The sequence below is a fragment of the Cygnus olor genome, chromosome 2 (genome assembly GCF_009769625.2).
Source record: "Cygnus olor isolate bCygOlo1 chromosome 2, bCygOlo1.pri.v2, whole genome shotgun sequence".
NCBI lineage: Eukaryota > Metazoa > Chordata > Aves > Anseriformes > Anatidae > Cygnus > Cygnus olor.
In genome coordinates this window covers 62,715,307-62,735,475 of record NC_049170.1, presented here as the reverse complement: position 1 = coordinate 62,735,475, position 20,169 = coordinate 62,715,307, and the positions used below count along the sequence as shown (strand labels likewise).

At 34.5% G+C, this 20,169-nt stretch overlaps 1 protein-coding gene across 7 annotated transcripts in view; it reads right to left on the bottom strand.

Annotated features, from left to right (window-relative positions):
* BBS9 (Bardet-Biedl syndrome 9) overlaps positions 1–20,169 on the bottom strand; it is a 321,265-nt gene that overhangs the window by 265,292 nt on the left and 35,804 nt on the right. For all 7 annotated transcript variants that reach the window (XM_040548841.1, XM_040548842.1, XM_040548845.1 and 4 more), the window contains exons 6-9: positions 19,857–20,031; positions 13,900–13,984; positions 12,129–12,312; positions 10,939–11,068 (exon numbers count right to left, since the gene is read on the bottom strand). In XM_040548841.1, coding sequence (XP_040404775.1) covers positions 10,939–11,068; positions 12,129–12,312; positions 13,900–13,984; positions 19,857–20,031 — 574 coding nt within the window. The remainder of the gene's footprint in view (positions 1–10,938; positions 11,069–12,128; positions 12,313–13,899; positions 13,985–19,856; positions 20,032–20,169) is intronic.

The following is a 20,169-nucleotide window of genomic DNA, read 5'->3' as shown; positions in this document are numbered from 1 at the left end:
CCACCTGCGGGCCAGCACAACGTGCTTCCACAAGGCTGCACGGACAAACCAGGTGGCATTGCCTTCTCGTGCAAGAGCCCTGAAAGCTATCTAACATGTCACATTAAATGAAGCACGGAGTTATTTAGTTGTTTAACAGGGATAGTGTACTAGCCTGACAGTTTAAATGTAAGGGGTCATTGTATGAAACAACAGCTTAATGAACGCAGTCATGGACTTCCATGCTCATCATCACCTGGTTCCTTAAGGTGCTGGTGCTGCCCAGCTAGACATACAATTTAAGCTCTTGCTACAAATTACACATATGAAATTTATCTTTTCTAATGGACTAAGCAATGTAACATCTTTTTGTTTAAAACAAATCCAAACAGTATTTCAAAAGTAGTCAAGGTATTTAATAAAAACTCAAGTAGCAAGCTATGGAACAATACAGAGTTAAAATTAGCATTCATCACAGAAGAGAATAAAAGTAGAATATTCAAAGTGATGCCACAGGCCTCTAAAAATACATGATCTTGCTTTAGGCAAAAACATAAAGAGTTCTGAAGTATAAAATCCAAAGAAAAGTTCCTAACTTCTATATTTCATTTCAAACTATCACTCACTGTTCAATATCTAAGACATTTAGTGACAGTATCTGAATTAAAATTAAAAATAAGGACTGGTAAGAAAATCTGATGCCTTTACATAAGAATGCAGCCTCTAAGTCAGACCTCTAAGAGAAATTAAATTGTGATTTCATTTATGGCAGTACCAATGCTAGGAGTGATAGAGAAATTACAAACAACTGTGACAGCTAACAAGCATTCCTATACTTGATTCCCTCTTAGATCTAAAACAAAAACTGTTGGTTTTTGTTGTTGTTGTTGTTGTTCTTTTCCATTTGCACTCTTTCTCCTGAAGTTTAAAATATGTCTCAAGGCCAAGCTCCCTCATAGAATCATAGAATATCCCGAGTTGGAAGGGACCCACAAGGATCATCGAATCCAGCTCCTGGCACCACACAGGTCAGCGGCAGACAGGTACACTGCAGCTTCCAAAAGCTCACCAAAGGCTATACCAAAAGGTGGCAGCTACAACACTGTGAATATATTACCTGGGGTCCTCAAAAGTTTATCCTTCTTCTAACCCTTCTCTTTTCCTAGTTCCAGGTAGTGGTTAAGTCCATTACACTCCAGGCAAGCTGGAGCTGTCCCTAGCATCTCTGTTTCTAAGGACAGGTAAGAGATGCAAAGGGTTGTACTGACAAAATCTACACTCTGATGAGTTTATTGTTTCAGTAAAAACTTATTCTTAACCATTGCCTTCATATAAGCTCTTTAATACTAGACTATATGTGGGAAAAATTAGACAGCTACCTACAGAGTACAGAGAGGATAATAAAACTAACCATAATGACAGGTATCACAAGTTTTGGAAGATCATCGGCTATGGACATGTATTTTTAAGCATCATAAAACTACATTTCACGAAACCGTTTGTGAGGTTTGTTTTAGTCATATTCCATAAGACGCATGAGCTTAATACAAACAAAGCTACACATCTTACAAATAAAAACACTCTTTAGTGATTATTACTTTACATTAGCATTCTAACTAGTATTCTAACCCATCATGTTTCAACAGTGGGGTGGGTTTTGTTGTTGTTGTTGTTGTTTTTGTACTACATACTGCCTCCTAACCAGCATCATCGCATACAATCATTTCTAAAAATGCCAATCTATTGCAGAGACCCGAGGACTTCCTAGTTAATCAAGTCTGAAGGGGAGGTCGCACCTTCTTCCACTTTTGGTGGCCCCTTAATTTCTGTGCACTCAGTCAGATCCAGCTCTCTTTCCAATGCTCTTCCTTCAGGGCAACAGCAAATCACTCCTCGTGGAGCAAAGAAAATCACTAGCATCTGAACTTCTGCCACTGGTTTCATATATGCCCCACAGATTCAAGTAAGTTTTGTGAGTTTTAGGGCATTTAAGGAATGTAAGCATAGCAAAGAAATATCTTTACAGCAGAAAATTTACTCTAAAAGGATTGAATAGTTACATAACTTTAGAAACACTGAACTCCAGAAATTAATTTCCACATCTTCCTCTTCAGCTCTTCACGCTTTTATACGGATGTGCCTGCAAACTTAAAAATGCACCAGCATTTCAGGCTGGAAAAAATCCATACGCGATTATTTTTAACAACACTTATCATTGTCCCCTTACCCTGTCTTGTAAAGAGCAATACTGTTCTTTAAAAGGAAATCTGTCACTCTGCACTGCTAGATGGCTCTCACCTTCATAGCTTAACATGTATATTCCAGCTGCTAGTCCTCACATGGAAAAAAAAGAAAGTCATTCATGTTAATAGCATAATACTCAAGACTCTCAAAATCAGCAGCCCTAGACTGTTCATAATGACTGTTTCTCAAACAAGTCCTGCACCTTCCATGGGCAGAGCAAATGTCACAATATATCCATAACTCCAGCCCACTGCTAAATACTGAACTCCAACATCAAGTTCAAAATCTGATAGTTATGTTCCACTCTATTGCAACATGAACAAGCAGAGAAATTGCAGGTTAACAAAAAAAAAAAAAAAAGCCCACCCCACACCGTATTTTTGCTAAAGCAAATATTAAAGATTTTAATGTTGTATTTTATATTAAATATATTGATATTTATTATAGATTAATAGTTATTGTATAATATTAATAATTACTATATATTAAAGATTAAAAGGGGAGAGTTATTTACCTTCTTGTTCTTGAGCAGTTAGAATTTCCACTTTTAAGGCTTTCTCTAGAACCATGAGGGTAGGAATATTTTACCTGTTATTCTAAAGAAAGCCAAAACCCTTAAAAAACCACATGACTATAAAAACTAGGCTTTTTAAAAAAGCAAATAGGTGACATGCAGTAAAATTAGGAGAACTGGCAACACAGGCATGTGATTAATATTATACCAGATATACAATCTGAAACTTTAACTTGCTAGAAAACCTCAGTCATGAATCAGGATATGCTGGACATAGGACTTGGCACATCTATGTTTTTTGCAGGATCAGAATCCTGCTAAGGTAAAAGCAAAACAATCAAATCCACATTTTGTGGCTCTGTAAACTACACACATTAAAATTATCTCCTTGGAAGACTTTTAAAAATTGCAATATTTTGTACTGCTGTCTCTTGACAAAGGCAGTGGTAATTCAGAGACCAAAAACAGATGCAATCATTTTCTTTTTTCCTAAAAACATATCTTTAAAATGCAGTTATGTTTAAGTAAAAAGACTGTAGAAGTTTCTGCATTTAACTTCTCAAATCAGGCAACATATTTTTACAGAACACTCAAATAAAAATTTATATATATACATGCATATAACTGAACAGTTCATACTGTGCGTCATAACTGGCATTGCTTCTATTACAGTACTACTATACAGAAAAAGGAAAAATCTTTCAGCAAACTATAAAGTTTGATTCCTGCAGTTTTCTTTCCATAAAACCATGTAATAAGTGCTAAGTTTTGTTGTTTTTATATGTAAGTTTTGCCATTTTTATATGGTGATTCTTTAACAGTTGTGGTAGCTGTGGTGATGTCAGTTATAATAAGGAATAACAGATGGGCTGGAATGAAGAACAAAGTGTTTTCTACCATGTGGATAGCTAAGAAAATTCAATGAGACAGGTTTTATTTTGACCCCACCCACTATTACCCTATACACGATTGCACTTTTACACCTTATATACTTTATTCAACTACAATATTTCCTCATATTTTACCCAGTTAAATTCAGTTCCTGTTGCCTTTCCACTGTTTGGAGGGCCCAGCTACACAAAGTGCATTCACCTAACCACCCAATATACTATGATTCTGTGCCAGAGAATGAGTTTTAATTTCAAGTTCATATTTGGACCAGACTGATAGTTTCTTACTTGCAAATTGATTTCAGATTTTATTTTTCTTTAAAAAATAATATTGGAAGCTAAAACTTCATAAAATAATGCATATTTTCAAGCAATGGTTATATACCAGGATCCTGAACTCCTGTCTTTTGATTGATGTATTTCAAACTGTTCGGTCTCTTAGGCTACATGTGATTTCAAATCTGGGAAATAAACAAAACATTGAAGAATTTAAGCACTACTTCATGCTCTCTTCTTTGTGGAGACAGGTTGTTGAAGCAGAGACTTGCATGTAAACTTTCTTCAGATAACGTACCATAAAGTTACAAGTGTGTTAGCCATGTCAGGCACAAGTTATTACTCATATATGGAAGATAAGTCCTCCAGTCTACCAGTGAACAACAGTCACCAGGGAACTGTGAATTTATGCTTCATTAGACAAATAGGTATACAAACAATGAATCTCCTCCCAAGTCATTTTAATATTATGAAATGCTATCAAATCAGAAAATCCAAAAGGTGTATTGGATTAAATATTTTTCTAGAAAGAAAAAGAAAAAGTGATTCTCGTCATGGATACATGCTCAAATAACTCTAAAATTATTATTTGTTTTCTTTTGGGCTAAAGATGATATTGTTTTTAAATGCAATAAATATATTGTTGAGTTTTGCATTCCTCTTCAAAATGCAAACCCTAGTGTCCCTAATGCAGTCTGAAGTGCAGCAGCACTTATCACTTGGTTATGTTCAAAGTCTACTGGAGGCGATATAAGGGCAATCCCTGCTGATCATCAGAGTCACCAGAGCAATATTTCTCAGCCTCGCACGTCAAGCTGCAGACTCATGGGGAGAGACTGAACAGAAACAAACTAGTGGAATACACAGTAAACTGCTAAGCCAGAAAAAAAAATAATAATGATAATAGCCCAACCCCTCCTTACACGTTCTTTTGAACCCAGGGTGCAAGCATCAGGAAATTTTTTGCAGGCACTCATTGCTGTTCTTAAGATCCTAAAAGAGCCAAGGCCAAGAAAAATAACATTGATAGTTCAAAGGAAAGAGGCAGCTAGAAGTAAAATTATAACTTAGCCCATAGCTAGAGGCTATTGCTTCAGTAAAGTAACAGTTATTGTTTCCAAAAGACTTTTAAATATTTCAGAATATTGTAAAAATATTCTCTTGTAGTGCACCTGCATAACTGTAACACAAGTTGGGATTACCAAGAGACAAAAAAGCACAGTAACCTACCATCACCACATGGAACAATACAAAAATTCAAACATGCACAAACTAATGTTAGGAGTTCAGACATGACCGCTACATAGTCAAGCCTACAGCAACCATACATGGAGAAGTGATAACAACAACTAAAAAACAGATAAAATTTCAAATTTTCATTTTCAAATGTCAGTTGTAGATATAGCACTTAGCAGAAAACAGCTTTCTGATTGCAAACTGAGCAAAATACAGAATCAGTGACGAAAACATGGAACCCTGTGATATTTTTACACGGTCATTCCTCAGCATAAACATAGGTAGATTTCAAGTTCATAAAGAGTTGAAGTATGGATAAAGCTTACTAAGTAACCTTGCTTGCCATTTGGAACATTTGAAGTCTACTTTTATTTCCTGACTTTTCAGTAATTACTTTTGTTAAAAAAAAATATATATATATATATATATTAATTTCTACCCTCCAACCCAAATAATGGAAGTATATTTAGTTTAACTCAAGCTAAAATGTTGGCTTCTGGAACTTCTAATATTTTTAAGAAGCTCTGAAATTTTTATTTTTTAAAGGTGATAAATTACTCCTGGACTACAACAATAAAAAATAAAAATAAAAACACCAGCACCACACTTTTCCAGACTACTTTATATTTCTTCCTCAGAGAACACACTGCTCCATAACCAAGTAAAATGATATTTACCTGACAAGTAAATGAAAGTAAAAGCAGTATTCTAGTAACTTTCACCAACCTGTCCATACCTGTCAACCCTTCATAATAAAAGGAACTCCAAGTTTTACAAGGTATACATATCATTTTGCCGGTTATTTGCTTCAGCAATCTTTCTTCTGTAAATTATAGTCTTTTTGCTCACAGACACAATACATATAGAAGCTTACAAAAGATAACGTTGGTTTCCATATTTTCATCTCCAGGTGTAGATCCTGAAAACATGAGGCACCACATATGCAAATCATTCAATTACCTATAGACAAGCACTATAGGTGGAAGTAAAGTTTTTTCTTTAGGGCATTTCTAATTAAATTCCAGTGAAGCTGAAAATATCCCTCATTTAAATATAACGTTCACTGATAAACTGGTGCCTAAAGGAGTCCCCAGTAGATTAAATAGAAAAGGAAAAAAATATTTTTCCCAAAACACATCCCCTGAACCCTGACTAAGGGCTGGTTTACTGTTAGAATTGTGTGTCTGTAGATAATTTCCACATCAAATCAACACTTTTCCCCCATACAGGTACTAACAGACTTCATTTCTTGATAGATAGCCCAGAGCACAATGAATGAAAACTAGGGCAACATTCAATACCACCTAGGGGAGCTGGGGAGAAGGTGTATTTGAGAAAATCTATGTCAGTTTACAAGAAAAAAAAAATAGGCTACCTTTTTAGCATTCAGAAGCTTTTCAGATCAAACATGAAGGACATGTACAATCAAAACCAAGTAGTAAAATTAAGACTAGCCAGCTTAAAAATAATAATAATTATAATAATAAAAGTTCAGAAAAACAAAGTCCTAGAATTAGAGTCTTCATGCTTTCCTATTGCAAAAACAGATTTCTAACTTGGAGGTGATCAAAACAGAAATCCCTTTCCCCAGACTACATCCAAGCTATAATGTTCTATCTATGTGGTTTTAACACACAGTGGCATTTCAGATGTTTGTGATGGAAACATTCCTGAGGTTAGCAACATGAGCTATTTTGCTTCAGACTGAATGCACCTTAACATAATGTTCTAGTTTCAGGCCAGACAGGTCAGAGTAATACTTAGTGCAATCAATCCGCCATTAAAACATGGCAGTCTTAGGAACAGCTTTGCCAAGTGAATTAGTGTCAAATAAATAGAAAAGTGGATGGTCTAAGCATTTTAATCCACTCCAAGGGCCTTTTATGGTCAAGCATACAGAGACAGGATAATTCAGGCACAGAAAAACAAATATGACCTCTAATAGGCCCTTAAAAAGTGACTTTCTGCTACTTTCTCAAAAAGTTATTTCAGATGATTCAGACAAACATAACCCACCTTTGTGATGGGGAGAGGATTAAGTCACTTGACTTTACAGGCTCAAATCCCTGGCAATAGGAAAAGAATGACTTTCATATAAGGCATCTGAGCCAACAGGAACTTTAAACAACTTTGTCAGAAGCACATTCTTATAGGCCTACTCCTCACACAATTACATGAATTATGGGAGAGGGTGAGAGGAAAATCTAATACGTCTAATACAAAGCACCAAAAAGTGACTGCATCAAATCTTTGAACATAAAAAGATATTGCTCATGAAATTTCCTTTGCAAAAGAGATGCTGAGGTGCAGTGAAGGTCTTGGAAAAGAGGTCTCTCCAGTGAAAGAGAGAAATCTAAATTAAAGGATAAGACAAAAGGGAATAGGAGTTGAAGTCAGTGCAGAGAAGATGTATATAACTGTTGGGCAGCAAGCACATATTGGTGCTCACAGTTACTGTTTCAACATTGAAAAATACAGTGGTATTCTTGCAACTGCTTTGTGTAACTTCCCAGATTCCAGCAGTTTTAACTGCAGCGTATGGACAGTTTCTCTTCAAAGCACTCTAGAAGGGTGTGGGTTTTTTGTTTGTTGTTTTTTTGTTTGTTTGTTTGTTTGTTTTGGTTTTAATGGTATCAATTTGTGGGTTTGTTTGTTTGTTTGTTGGGGGGGGAGGGGGAGATCTTTCATTTGTTTTAAATGAACTCAGGCAGAACACCTAGACCACCTTGAAGAATTTCAACCTCAGAGAGAATGCTTTTGTACAGCTAGAGCTTTAAGGATAACGACACAGGACATACATAACTGTCCAAGCAGACTTTTCAATCAGAAGCTGAATTTGTGCTATGACCTAGCAGTTTAAATTAATCCAAATTTTCAATGCGAGTGGTTACACCATTGAAGCAATCCAGGCAGCGTTAAGCATTTAGGACTCCTCCTGACATTAAAACAATGTCATCAACATTGTTATTAAGTATTACACATTAATAGAACCAGAATATAAACCTCTAACAAAATAAGGGACAAATTTTTAAAACAGTGATTAGAACTGAACTTTCAGTTCAGTGACAATAGTCATAGAGATCTTCAGGTAAAACCCAGAGTAAGATAAATTCTCAAATTTTTGCCTGTAGTTCAAGTTTCTGATCAAAAGTTATTACAGGAAAACTTGCTTTTCAACTCCCTGACAGACAATATTAATGTTTTTACAACAGAAGAAAAGCAAAATGTCTAGTTCAACAGCTTAAAAATACATCATTTTTACATTACAGACACACCTTACTAAAAATGTTACTGGTAACCACTTATTTTTGATTCTACTTTTTCCTTGTATGATTCTGAAAGTGGCGTCATGGAAATAAAGCACTTTATCTTTGAGTCTGATCCCAAAGGTTGTAATGTGTTATTATCATTATTTACAAAACGGTATTGCAATAGGGAAATACTGCATTTCACATTATTGTGAGAGGAAAAATAAAATCATAACAAGTAAGGAAGGGCACACTAAAAACGCAAGTTACTTACTCAGTTGAAATTCTCTGAAGCACTTGAAGGGCTGATCTTAGAAGCAGACTATCAAGATTACAGGATAAAGTATATGACTGTCATTATGGAGGCAATCATTACCCCTTCCCCAAGGGAATTTACATAAAATAGCTTCTAATAATGTTTTTCTTACCCAGCAAGCCAGAGCCACACCTTAGAACTGTAATAGATGTTATATGCTAACAAAAAAAAATACAGATGAACATACATGATCTGTAAAGATAACTGCTTTCAGAATGCTCCATTTACTTTGCAAGTACTGCAATAAAAATGGAAAGCATGTGAAAATAATTCTTTGACATAGGTCATATTTAAGGCATTTCCATCTCTCAGCAGTATAGGATTAACAACTCTAAGGTTATTAAAGTAGTTAATATTATTTATGTTACAGTAGCGCTCAGAGGCTCCAACTGAGACTGAGGCCTCTCTTGAGTGGAGTAAGTATAAGAAAGTCATTATCACATTTACTCACATAAAATGAGAATTCCCTTTCAAGTAATTTTTTTTTAACATATCTGTTGTTTAAACCAAATTATTACCTCTGTAAGCTCTACTGCAGTTTTTGCTGTTTAGCACATCTTTATTTTGAACATCAGAAAGAAGTACAAGCATAGCACATATGTTTAAACACAAAGCCAGCAGCATAGCACTGAAATACATATGCCCTGTACTTCTCCCTGTCTTTCACGCCGTTGGGTCTATACAGACAGACACACAATCCTTCATTTGTCAGAACCCATATAAAAAGAGGTTTCAATAACTAGACTGATGTCTCTAACCTCACAGAAAAAAAAAAAAAAAAAAAAAAAAAAAACTAGCTTCAGGAGGTCTGTGGAAATTTTGAATCTAGCTAGCAAAATGATCTAGGACAAATTAGCAGGTTCTCAAAATTCTCATTAAGATCAAACAACTGAGTGTTAAAGGTTACACATAATGGGCGGAATCCATAAACTTCTTAATGGTTTAATTAGAATAAGTATTTGATGATACGCATTACCAAATAATTCAATATACAAATGTCTGTACAATATGCTGTTGGAAAAAAAAAATTTAAAAAATCTATGACTTTTTCAAATTTTTCTAATGACACTGACTATTTTTTTCAAACTACAAAAGCTGTACTGTCATACCCTGCATAATTAAATTAGCTTTTTTTTTCTTGTATACTAACTGGATCACTGAGATGATTTGTTACATTTTACATGTAAGACCTGTTGGATGAAAGCCAGCAAAACTCTCTTCAGACAGTCTCCAAAATAATTAGAATTTTAAACTATAAATTACTTAAAAATCATTTGGTAATCATTAGCACCAAACAGAAAACACAAGCATCCCTCACAGATTTCTACTCTGCATAAATCAATAAAGCTAGTCAGTCAGATGTTGCATTTTCATTTATTATGAGACTTTGGGATAAAACAGACAACTAATGACCGAGTAAGTATTCAACAATACAGAGTATGTTGGCACGACAGCCATAAACCTGCTGGGATCAGAAGTAATCTGTCCAAAGAGGACACTCCTACTGCATGTCCCTGTGGTCTCAGAAAACAGGCAGCCAGCACAAACATGGCTCTGGTATGTTCACACAGTACAGGCATAAGCTGGACTGTAACAGTACTAGCTGAACTTTTCTGTAGTTTGCTTCTCATTTCAGTGACAGACTCAGCACAAATAATTAACGCTGTCATAATTTTTCTGCATTGCATCCTGCACCAGACAGGTTTTTCCCTGGCCTGTCCACCTTACACGTATTTTACAAAAAGTCTGGTGCAGTGCAATCCTAACCGCTTTAAACAGCCCCTTAAATTAATTTCCATAGTTTAACATTGGAGCTCAATAATCTGTTCCAACAAATCATGTCTGGAATTCAAATGCTCTTAAATGTTTAATGAAGAACAGGTTTGCAGTGAGAATCCTTATTTTCCTGTCTTACGGAAGGATCTTAACAGATGCCAAAGCTTCACTTTTCATTCTTTTAAAGAAGAAACTGCTTCCTTAGAGGTATGAGAGACCAATTTCTATCTTCACTCATGAAAAACAAAGTCTAAAGCACAGGACAGAACTTCAATATTATTCTGGAATTAACAGTAAGGCAATTAAAGAAAGTAATATTTTCTACAACAGACAAAAAACATTTTCAATTTACCTTTTCCAAGGTACGTTATTTGTTGAATACCTCAGAACCACTTGTTAGGATATACAAGTAAATTTCACAACTGCAAATTAATCTGAAGAAGTAAATAAGTTACTTACTGTATGTTTGCTACTTTTACTGATACAGGAACATGGGGAAGCTGAGCAGCCCATTTCAGTGTAACATCCTGATAAATATTCAACACATTACTATGGTTTCCAACTAGAGTGTTTATTGTTCCTTCTTTCACTGTTAAAGATATAAAAATTATTTTAGCATGAAAGATATTTTCATAACCCAGTCTTTTTTTTTAGGCTTTTATTATTACACTATTTATTCATTTCCTTTTAAGCCATTACTTGTTATAAATATCTTTATAGAATTTTAAAGTGTCAAAAATTATTAAAGTTACATTTACAATATATGTGATATATGTGATTAATTATATCAGTACCAATTATAAAATATGCAACACGCATGCCAAAACTTTCCAAGGTTCTACCCAGTCATGTTTGCTAACTTAAAATACGGCTAAGAAAGACTCATCATAATTAACATGATGGCATGCCAGAATAGATATAACAAAATACACATTAGTTAAATAAAATCAGCTACTTATACTCTTTAATATTTCATTGACCTGTGAAAACCAATTAAAGACGTATAAACTTACTATTTATTTATAATTTATATCAGAAAGTATGAAAAATACTTCAAGAGTATTAAGATCATATTTACAAAGTCTAAAATGAGATTCTAAGTCTAAAATAAGGCATGGTTGCAAAAATTTATCAGATAGCTTCATCTCCCAGTGATGAACTTTTTAATATTTGACTTTTTAAAACTAACTTACTACATTGAGTTGCAGCAACTTGAATGTGGAACCACTATAGTACTTATAGATATTAAGAACCTATTAACCTACTCTATTCCATACTAATGTTTCCAAAACCCTACCAGTAAATGACAGAAGATCCTCAAACACTAATTTACTCTTCCAAAATCTTTCTTCTATGTTTTTTGCCTTGGTAGTCTGAGCAAACTTACTCAAACACTACACAAGTACCTCATATTTGGTGATGAGAAAATACGTATTTATTTCCCAAAAGTCATGACACTTTAAACAATATTGGAAAATAAATTTGCTTTGTTTAAACAAACAAACAAACAAAAAACCAGCTCTGATTGTTTAGATATTCTACAAATCAACAGCATAGTCAGAAGAATGTATTTATTCAGAGGAGGAAAAAAACATAGCTGGAGAAGTAACCAAAATAAAGGTTGCAGGTTGACTTTTCCTTTTACAAACCTGAACAATAAGGAATGAAGCAACTTGGACTGTAATCAAGCTTTTTCATGAATCGAAGTTGTCCATTATCCTTAAGGCAGAAGAGGTTTCTCTCACCAAGCACAAAAACAGAGGAAACCGCCTGATTAAAGGAGACAATGCATATATCCAGTGCTTGCTCTCCAATGTTTAGAACCCAATCCACCTTTAATAAAAAAAATAAATAAAAATAAAAAATAAAAAAATGCTTCAGAGATCAGTTGACAACTGTGTATTTAAAAACAAACAGAAACACTTATAAAGAAGCCTCAGAATTCATCAAGATACTTTACAGATACAACTAAATTTTAAGATACATGTGCCATTTTAGATGACAGTGCCTTATACTCCATTAAACCCTCCAAGAACAAAGTAATAGAATTGTTTAAAACTGCCCCATCCTTATATTTTAAAGGCAACGTCACAGAGCAAAGGTGGCAACTTATTCCAATACTGTATGCAATTGGAAAAACAAAATTTAAGGTGCCTAGGCCAACATTCATACTTGCAGTCACTAATGTACACCCTTCAATTTGAAGAATGATTGTGTATATAAAAGCTTGTCTACTTTTCCAACTATGTACACTGATACAATAAATGACTTCTTAGAAATCCTGTCTTGCCTATATCCTTAGATCTTTAAGCAATACTACTGCTCATTGATACATTTCATCAGTTTACTTCAGCTCCTCTCAGAAACCAACTAATTCACACATGTTAAGAGTGCTCTTGACTACTGCTGAATTGGTTAAACAAATGAAGAATTTCTGAAGTCAGAAAAATATTCAGCTGTCATGACTTCCTACATGATCAATCCTTTTGCTTAAAAAACAGAATATGTTAGCAAACATATCTGACATACAAAAGTGGAAGTGCCATCTTAAAAGTCAGAGGAAAAATAAGGCAAGCTTATTACATTTGTCTCCATGTATGCTTCTCAACTTAGATTTTAAAATGTATTTTTTTTTTGCAGCTTGTCTGAGGAAACTTCCAAATTTCTTATGACGTCTTCTAATTCAAAGTGTAGGATTCTGACTAACATAGTGTGAGAAAAAAATATACATTATTAACCAGTGTAAGGAAAGTGTTCTCCCCATATTTTACTCTCATACCTGAAATATGCTGAATCCATCATTTTAGACAGTATAGTTAGTGGACAAGCAATTCTAACGTAAGACCAGAGACAAATTCCCCACCTTTTAACAAGAGGCAGCTCAAATATTAAACAATTTATTATTCAGAGGGCCCTCCTGAAGACCATTAATTTCATTGTGTTTTTTTTGAGAAAAAGAGTCCAGGATACTGACTATTTATGGAAACAATTTTCAGTCCCAAGTTTTCTGTTAAAGTACAAAGGACTACTCAGGTACAATGAGGTTGATTTTGTAAGTTGAATACAAATTCAGAAAAAAAGACTTAAATTACAAACATGAGCGATATTTGAGGTATCTCTGTTTTACTACAGTTTAGATTCTGCATTACAAAGACTGTCTTGGAAGTAGCTATTTTCAGTATACAATTCTTTTGTCTGTTTGTTTTTCTTAGAACAGCAGCAAGTTTTAAGGCCCAACCTGAAACAACTATGGCACAAGGAAATCCTAACAGAAATCTGGTGGAGTCTTTCCACTGCCTTTCACAGCAATTGGATAAGGTCCTCTGTCAGCAGATAACGTTTCCACTCATTACTTAGCATTGGTCTTTTTAAAATCTATGCAATGCACCATACAGGATATATGTAATTAACAGATTTTACCACAAGTCTTTTTCCAGAACTAAGTTTTTGCTGTACTGTTTCTTGTCTTGCCTCAGCATCTGTTGCAAATACCAGCACTTGATATCTGTTATAGGAAGTTTAAAAAAAAAAAAAAGAGTAAAAAAAAAATCTTTGTTGTTAATACCTTTAGGTAAAAAAGAAAAATAAATGTATATATAATTATCATGTTATGAGTACACATACATAGTAAAAGCAGAACCTAAAAAGGATTGTCAGAAAGCCTACTGCAATACACCAATCAGCAAAGATGTTAAATAACATTGCAGAATAAAAGCTAAGTGTAAGGCAGATTTAAAATAAGTATTCTACTCAGATTTCCTCGTGCTGATATAATTGAACAGCTAATTAAATTAAAGGATAGAAATACAGATTACAAGTGAGACAGAGGCAAGAAATCAATATATTTTCAATTCGTGAAATTAGTATTGCAATAAACATTCTTTCCCCTTAATAAGGTTTAAAATTCCTAAACTACCATGAAATATACAGTACAATCTGTTATATATAATAGTTACACTTTCAAACTCATAGTTAAGCATCCATTGAATGAATTAAGTCGTTCCAATATAAGAAATAACAGTAAATTAGTACACTCTGCAGATTCTGACCTAAGAAACATTTCTATTTTAAACATATTTTAGCAATAAGCTGGGCTAGAATATTATCATTTTATTAACTAATTGTGGGTTAATTCATAGTTCTCAAACCAAATTCCCACTGAGCAGTAATATGCATTAATGTTTATGTACCAATGTTTAAGTACCACCTAAACAAACACAAGTTCCTCGTCACAAAAAAAATCAAATCACAGATGACCAACAGACAAACTTTCCATTCAGCTATCACATCAAATATACAATCATTTAACTATAAAACTCATTTTGCTTTTAGATCTTTAAAAAAATTCTGAATCAACGCAGGAAATACTGCTTTTAAACAAAGTCATTAGTCTGTATAAGCTACAGGAAAATGGATAATCTGCAATCTTTTAAACAAGATAAAACTGGTATATTTTTTGGTTACTGAAATATAAAAATATATATATGATTAATACAACCATAAATACAACAACTTCTCTCCTTACTATGTCTATTTCCTTCACTATAGAAGTATTAATTAACTTTAATCTAATGTCCTAATAGTTCAGAGGCATGCTAAAGATTAGTACCACAGTGTCTTAAGACTGGACAATAACAGAGAACACTACTCAGAATCCAAGAGGCAAATTCCTTTAAAACAACACCTTCCTACAATAAAAACAGCACATTTGTGAATTAATGACAAAGAACGATTTAACCCACATTTGTTAGAGCAGTGAGCCAAGACTCTAAACATGATGAAAACGTGTTTTATTGTTAAGAAAAACATATTTTATTCATTATAAATTTTAATACATTCTAGTTTCTTTTTAATATTAATATTCTATTAATATTCTATTACTTTTACTTGTATTAATATTCTATTACTTTTACTTGCAGTATATATATTGTCTCCCATATTAATAACACAATGTCTATAAACTTCTTGTGCAATATCTAGAATCTAGGAATGTTTCACCAAGTTTAAGCACCATAATTAAAGAGTATTGCTTGAGAAAATCGGTTGATAAACAGGATAATATACAGCATCACAATAAAGCATTGTGTTAGATTTACATTTTCCGGATTAGATTCCTGAAACATGGTTTATAAAAAAAAAAAAAGTTGTATTTTTATTTTTTTTGATATAATTATTTCAGCACACCTTTACCCTCTCTCACCCAAAGTACATCAACACCAAGAGACTTTCTGATAGAAGAAAATCAGGAAAATGGCATTTTTATTTCAGAGAGAAAATAAAGTTTAAAGATATGATGTTTCCATACATTTCCAGGAAGCTACGCTTCACATATATTAAAACCCTTCTAAACAAGGTACTGTAATGATTTTTTAAATGCTTTACATTATGTCTGTAATCAAGACCAAGTCCCACTGCAGAAACCACATTCTGATCTGTATCAGTGAACTAATGACTTGTAGGTATATAATCAGTAATAATAATTGTGATCAGTGTTAAAATAAAAACTAAAAGAAATAAAAGAACCACCATGGGTAACAAAGATTGGGCATTACACTTCACCACTCTCATTACTAGGGGCAAAATAATGTACATCCAGGAGGAAAATATCAGTGACAACTATAATCAAACTTATCCACAAAATAAAGAAGAAATTCTTTTTCCACATTCATTTAATCATTCTTTCACAGAGACATCTAATGTGGTTGCATGACAACATTTTTGGTCCCTCCCTAAAATTTTTTGGTAGCATCTGTTGTGCAGTGGAGTGTTTCAGTATATCTAAAACCAGAAATCATAAAAGCCTGTGTAGGTGAAGTTTCTGCAGCTTCAGGGAAAAAGATGTGGAGGTCAAGCAGAGTAGGTATGACTTGGGGAAAAGACATTGAAAGACTCATTTTAAGATGACGAAAACCTCAGTTCAACACTATTGGTGCTTCCCAAGTTCTCTACTGCTTAACTGCAGAGAGGAGCTACCAGCATTAGCAGTAGTTTTTAACTGAAGATATCTCCTGGAGAAAAGCGAACTCAAAATATTTACCATACTCAGAAGACTACATAAGTAAGTCCAAAGAATAAATAATAAAAAGAATAAATACAACTCCAAGCTAATGTTAAAAGTACAATTCATTTCAGATGCACTTTTGATTCTGTATCCTGTAACATCCTCATACGTAAGCTGATGATGTACAAGCTACATAAGTCAATGATGTGGACTGAAGACTGGTTGAACTGGCAGGTTCAGAAGGCTGTGGTCAGTGTCACAAAGTCCAGAAGGAGACTTAGGTACACAAGTAGGGGGTCAGTACTGGATCCTAGCTTCTTGTTTATTCAAGCAACATAATAGTGTTTCAACATTTAGTGAGGATACAAATCAAATTTTAAGAACAGCATCATCCATTGCTTTCTTCATGAATAAAAAATAAGAATGAAATGGCATTTGACTTAACTTTCCAAACAGGTATTGTAATGAAATTTTTAAAAAGGCAGAACTGTTATTTCCACAGTTATGACCAAGAATGCAGATAGTTTCTTATTTTAAATGGAATACTCTTCAAAAGCTACAGTAGGCAAAAAGTGACATTTCAGTATAGAAATATGCAATATATTCACGTGAAAAAGCTGGTGGTTGAAAAGTGACAGATAGCAACAACTTATCTATATTGTTAATTAAAATAATGGTGCTAAAATATTTCTATTGCAAAAGCATTATTTGCAAATTCCCAAACTTCACAGTATCTCTTGACTTGTTTGCAGTCTTAAAATATGCAGAACCAATCCATCTTTCAAAAACACATTTAAATATTTACCAACAGTAGTATTGTTGATGGTCAGTCAGCTGCACTAAACAGAGTTAGTTCTGAATTTGACAAGCAATGTAGCTTCTGCCGAGATCATCATTTTTTATATTTTGAAAGGTTTCTGCCTACTTGATTCTTTGGTAGCTGCCCATACTAACAGTTCAGAAAAATGTTGCACAATAGCTGTATGGCAAAGGAAATCATACTCAGTTGTATATAAAAAAAAAAATTAAAGTAAATCCTGAACTGAAATACAAGAACTCTTGGGATAATAAAATATTTGCTTCTCACACTTCTAAGAATATCTATTTCAATCTTAAACAGACCACAAGATCAAGACATCAGAGGGAAGCAGGAGGGACAGCATATTTCCTTTTAAATATGGTTTGATTGCTTGGAGACTAAAATTCAAAAAATAAATAACAACTAATGAAATTATGATATTTATATTTACATTCCCTCTTATGGTTGTAAATAAGCTTTCTGGCAAATCCATATGGTACTTGTCAGCCCATTCCTCCAGCTCGACAAGATGGCAGCCCTAACCTCTTTGTATTTGTCACTTCCTACAGTTTGGCATCATCCTTGAATTTCAGGACATTTATTCTCTCTTATGGTCCAGCTCTTTGATAACAGTGTTAAAGAAATATTGGTTCCAATACCAGCTCCTGAGGAATATCACTTATCTATGCCTGCCAGTTTGAATCACCATCAACCACTACTCTAAAAGCCTGACAGCTCTGCCACTTTGCCATTTTTTCCATCCATCTTGTAGTTCTTAATTTATTTTTTTTTTAAATCATGGGTAATGCCTCCATACCACAACCCCCAGATTTATTGCTAGGCACAAAGATTCAGAAGGCCTAAGAGCAGACCTTATCATTTTTAATAGAGAAAAGATGAGGCAAAGCATGTGTTGAGCTCCTTCATCTTCTGTTTTGGCACATAGTTCTGGCCAGTAGTTGGCATATGATTTTCCTTTTATGTCTGACATATCTGTGAGGGTCTTTCTTGTCCTTCAGATTCTCTGCTAGTAGAAGCTTTAACCAAGCTTATATCATCCTGATTACATCCCCTGCATGCCCACTTGATGTTTCTGTATCTTTCCTTGGTAGTCTGTCTTAACTTCCATCTCCCATATATTTCCTTTTTCCATTTGAACTTCATTAGTATCTACTTGTTCAGTCAAGCTGCTTTCTGCTGCTTCTTGAACACTGATGTGAATTGACCTTGGTCTTGGAGAAGGTTATCTACGAAGATTCAATAGCTCTCCAGAGCACTGTTGCCCTTAGGACTGTCTCTCATAGGATCCTGCCTAGCAGTTCCTTGAACAGGGCCATCTGTTCTCCTGAAATGTACAGTCTTCATTTCCACTAAATATCTTCCTCACTTCTATCAGGATCTTAATCTATACCATCTCATGGTCACTGCAGCCAATGTCTGCAATAGTCAATGTCTGCCATTGTCTATTACTTCTCCAAACATTTATTTCTTATTTCTGAGCTATGAATTCAGCAAAGCTTCTTGCCTACCCAGCATGTCTAGCACCTGTATCAAAAAAGTTCTCCCTGATGAACGCCAGCAACCTTCCAAGTTGCTGAAGTCCATTGTGTTGCCCTCCCATCGGTCCTCCATTAGGAGGCAATAGGAAACTTCTATTTGTTTAAAAAAAGGCTCTATAGCAAATGTCTACCACAACATCCCTGGCATTTAGCATTCATCTGAATTTGAATAAACTCAGCATGCTGGTTTCATGAGAGAGCCATGTGTATTCAAGCTGTTCCTCTGTGGTGAACACAAACCCTTCTTTGTCTTTTCTTTCTTAAGAGCCTGGAGTCATCAAATGTGACAAGGTAGCTTTGCAGGACTGAGGTACTACATCTCTAACTGCAGTGACGTCTTAGCTCTGCAACTGCACATCTGACTTCCAGTTCCTCCTCTGCTGCCCAGGCAGTAGGTGTTTGTGGATACACACTTCAGATGGGCCTCCACTCATTGAACTTCCTTTAAGGAATTATTAAGTCATCCTCCTTTGTGCACTTGACCCTTAACTCCTGTTCCATCATTCGATTGCAAGACTTAGCACCTATCCCTCAATCTAGGGCTCAATGAGGTTAACAAGACTCTACTGCCACTTCGGAAGGTGGACTCCATCTCTCCCCATCAGCCCTCATTCCTTTAAGAGCATCCCATGATCAAACCGGTGCTCCAAATCTCTTCTGAAAATGGAGCAGGTTCATCAGACTAACACCTACTTGCATCAAAATAAACATCACATTGAAACTACTGGAGGGAATATTATCTTGCTCTAGCAGTACAGTACAGACAAAACTGAAAGAACAGATTAGACTGAACCAAAGCAGGGAAGAGCCTGGCACTTGCAAGACAGCATAATCTACCTTTGATAAGCTAGCAAACTTATTTTAATTGTATAAATATGTAATGTGACCATAAACTCTGCAGGACACAGTTTGCTTTTTACAGTAAAGGCAATAAAAATCAGACATGACTACTTTTATTTGTTTACATACTAAATGACAGCACCAAAATATGCAATAATTACTGAATATGAACACATACTTGTAACTCTCAACCTGTTGACAGGAAGACACCGTAATGAAAGAATCTGTCCGAGAGCTGTAAGTCAATGGACCAGGCAGAAGAAAACCAGGTAAAAAACGCCCAAAAGCATAGCTTTCCTGTTCAAATAACATTAGCATCCCATCCATGGACTGTATGCATATCAAATCTCGACCTAAGAAAGGAAAGAAGAGCAAAGGAAAGAAAACACCATTAATGATATAGTTTTAATTCTGGAATTGTTTAAAAAACAATATATTTATCAGTGCAATTTTAACAAGACAAATTTTAATTTACACAAGTGTTCACTATG